The 701-nt window shown below is 33.1% G+C and overlaps 1 protein-coding gene across 1 annotated transcript; it reads left to right on the top strand.

Annotated features, from left to right (window-relative positions):
• Positions 1-270: 270 nt before the first annotated feature.
• SARC_17931 (hypothetical protein) lies at positions 271-485 on the top strand (the record flags this gene model as incomplete). Its single annotated transcript, XM_014287983.1, has 1 exon — positions 271-485. A coding segment is annotated over one exon (215 nt), but the record flags the coding sequence as incomplete, so codon positions are not given.
• Between the last annotated feature and the right edge of the window lie 216 nt (positions 486-701).

The following is a 701-nucleotide window of genomic DNA, read 5'->3' as shown; positions in this document are numbered from 1 at the left end:
TAGTTATTAGTTAGTTATTAGTTAGTTATATACTATATATATATATATATATATATATATATATATATAGATGCATACATACATACATACATACATACATACATACATACCTTCATAGATACGTGCATACATACATACATATATACATACTTACATACATCCATACATACTTACATACATACATACATACATACATACATACATACATCCACACACGTTCAAACATATATACATACACAACAGGTATCTAGCGACAAGACCCAGCATTGGATGGAGGCGCTGACACTCGCCACAGAAGCATGTGGGCATGGAGAAAAACTTCGGTTGCGCGATACGAATGGACAGGGTGTGAGACTAAGAGCACTCAAACGCGTTCACACTAATGCAATGGCGTCTATCAATTCAGCGGTGCTGAGGCTGAGATCGGCTGCAACGGACCAGAGACAGTTTGCATTCCAACTGGAATATCTCGCTGTCATGATGTTGTAGGTGAACGTCCGTGTGTATACGTATTGAATGTGTACATAAATATATATACATTGTTACATATATTGTTATACATATTGTTATGTATATTGTTATATATATATTGCGATGTATATATATATATATGTGTGTGTGTGTGTGTGTATCCATCTATCAATATATATATATATCTAATATATGTATATATATAGATATAGATAGAGATGTATATGTAT

This window comes from Sphaeroforma arctica (genome assembly GCF_001186125.1).
Source record: "Sphaeroforma arctica JP610 unplaced genomic scaffold supercont1.12839, whole genome shotgun sequence".
Lineage (NCBI taxonomy): Eukaryota > Ichthyosporea > Ichthyophonida > Sphaeroforma > Sphaeroforma arctica.
The sequence above is the reverse complement of the archived record's forward strand: the minus strand, read 5'-3'. Positions and strand labels throughout refer to the sequence as shown.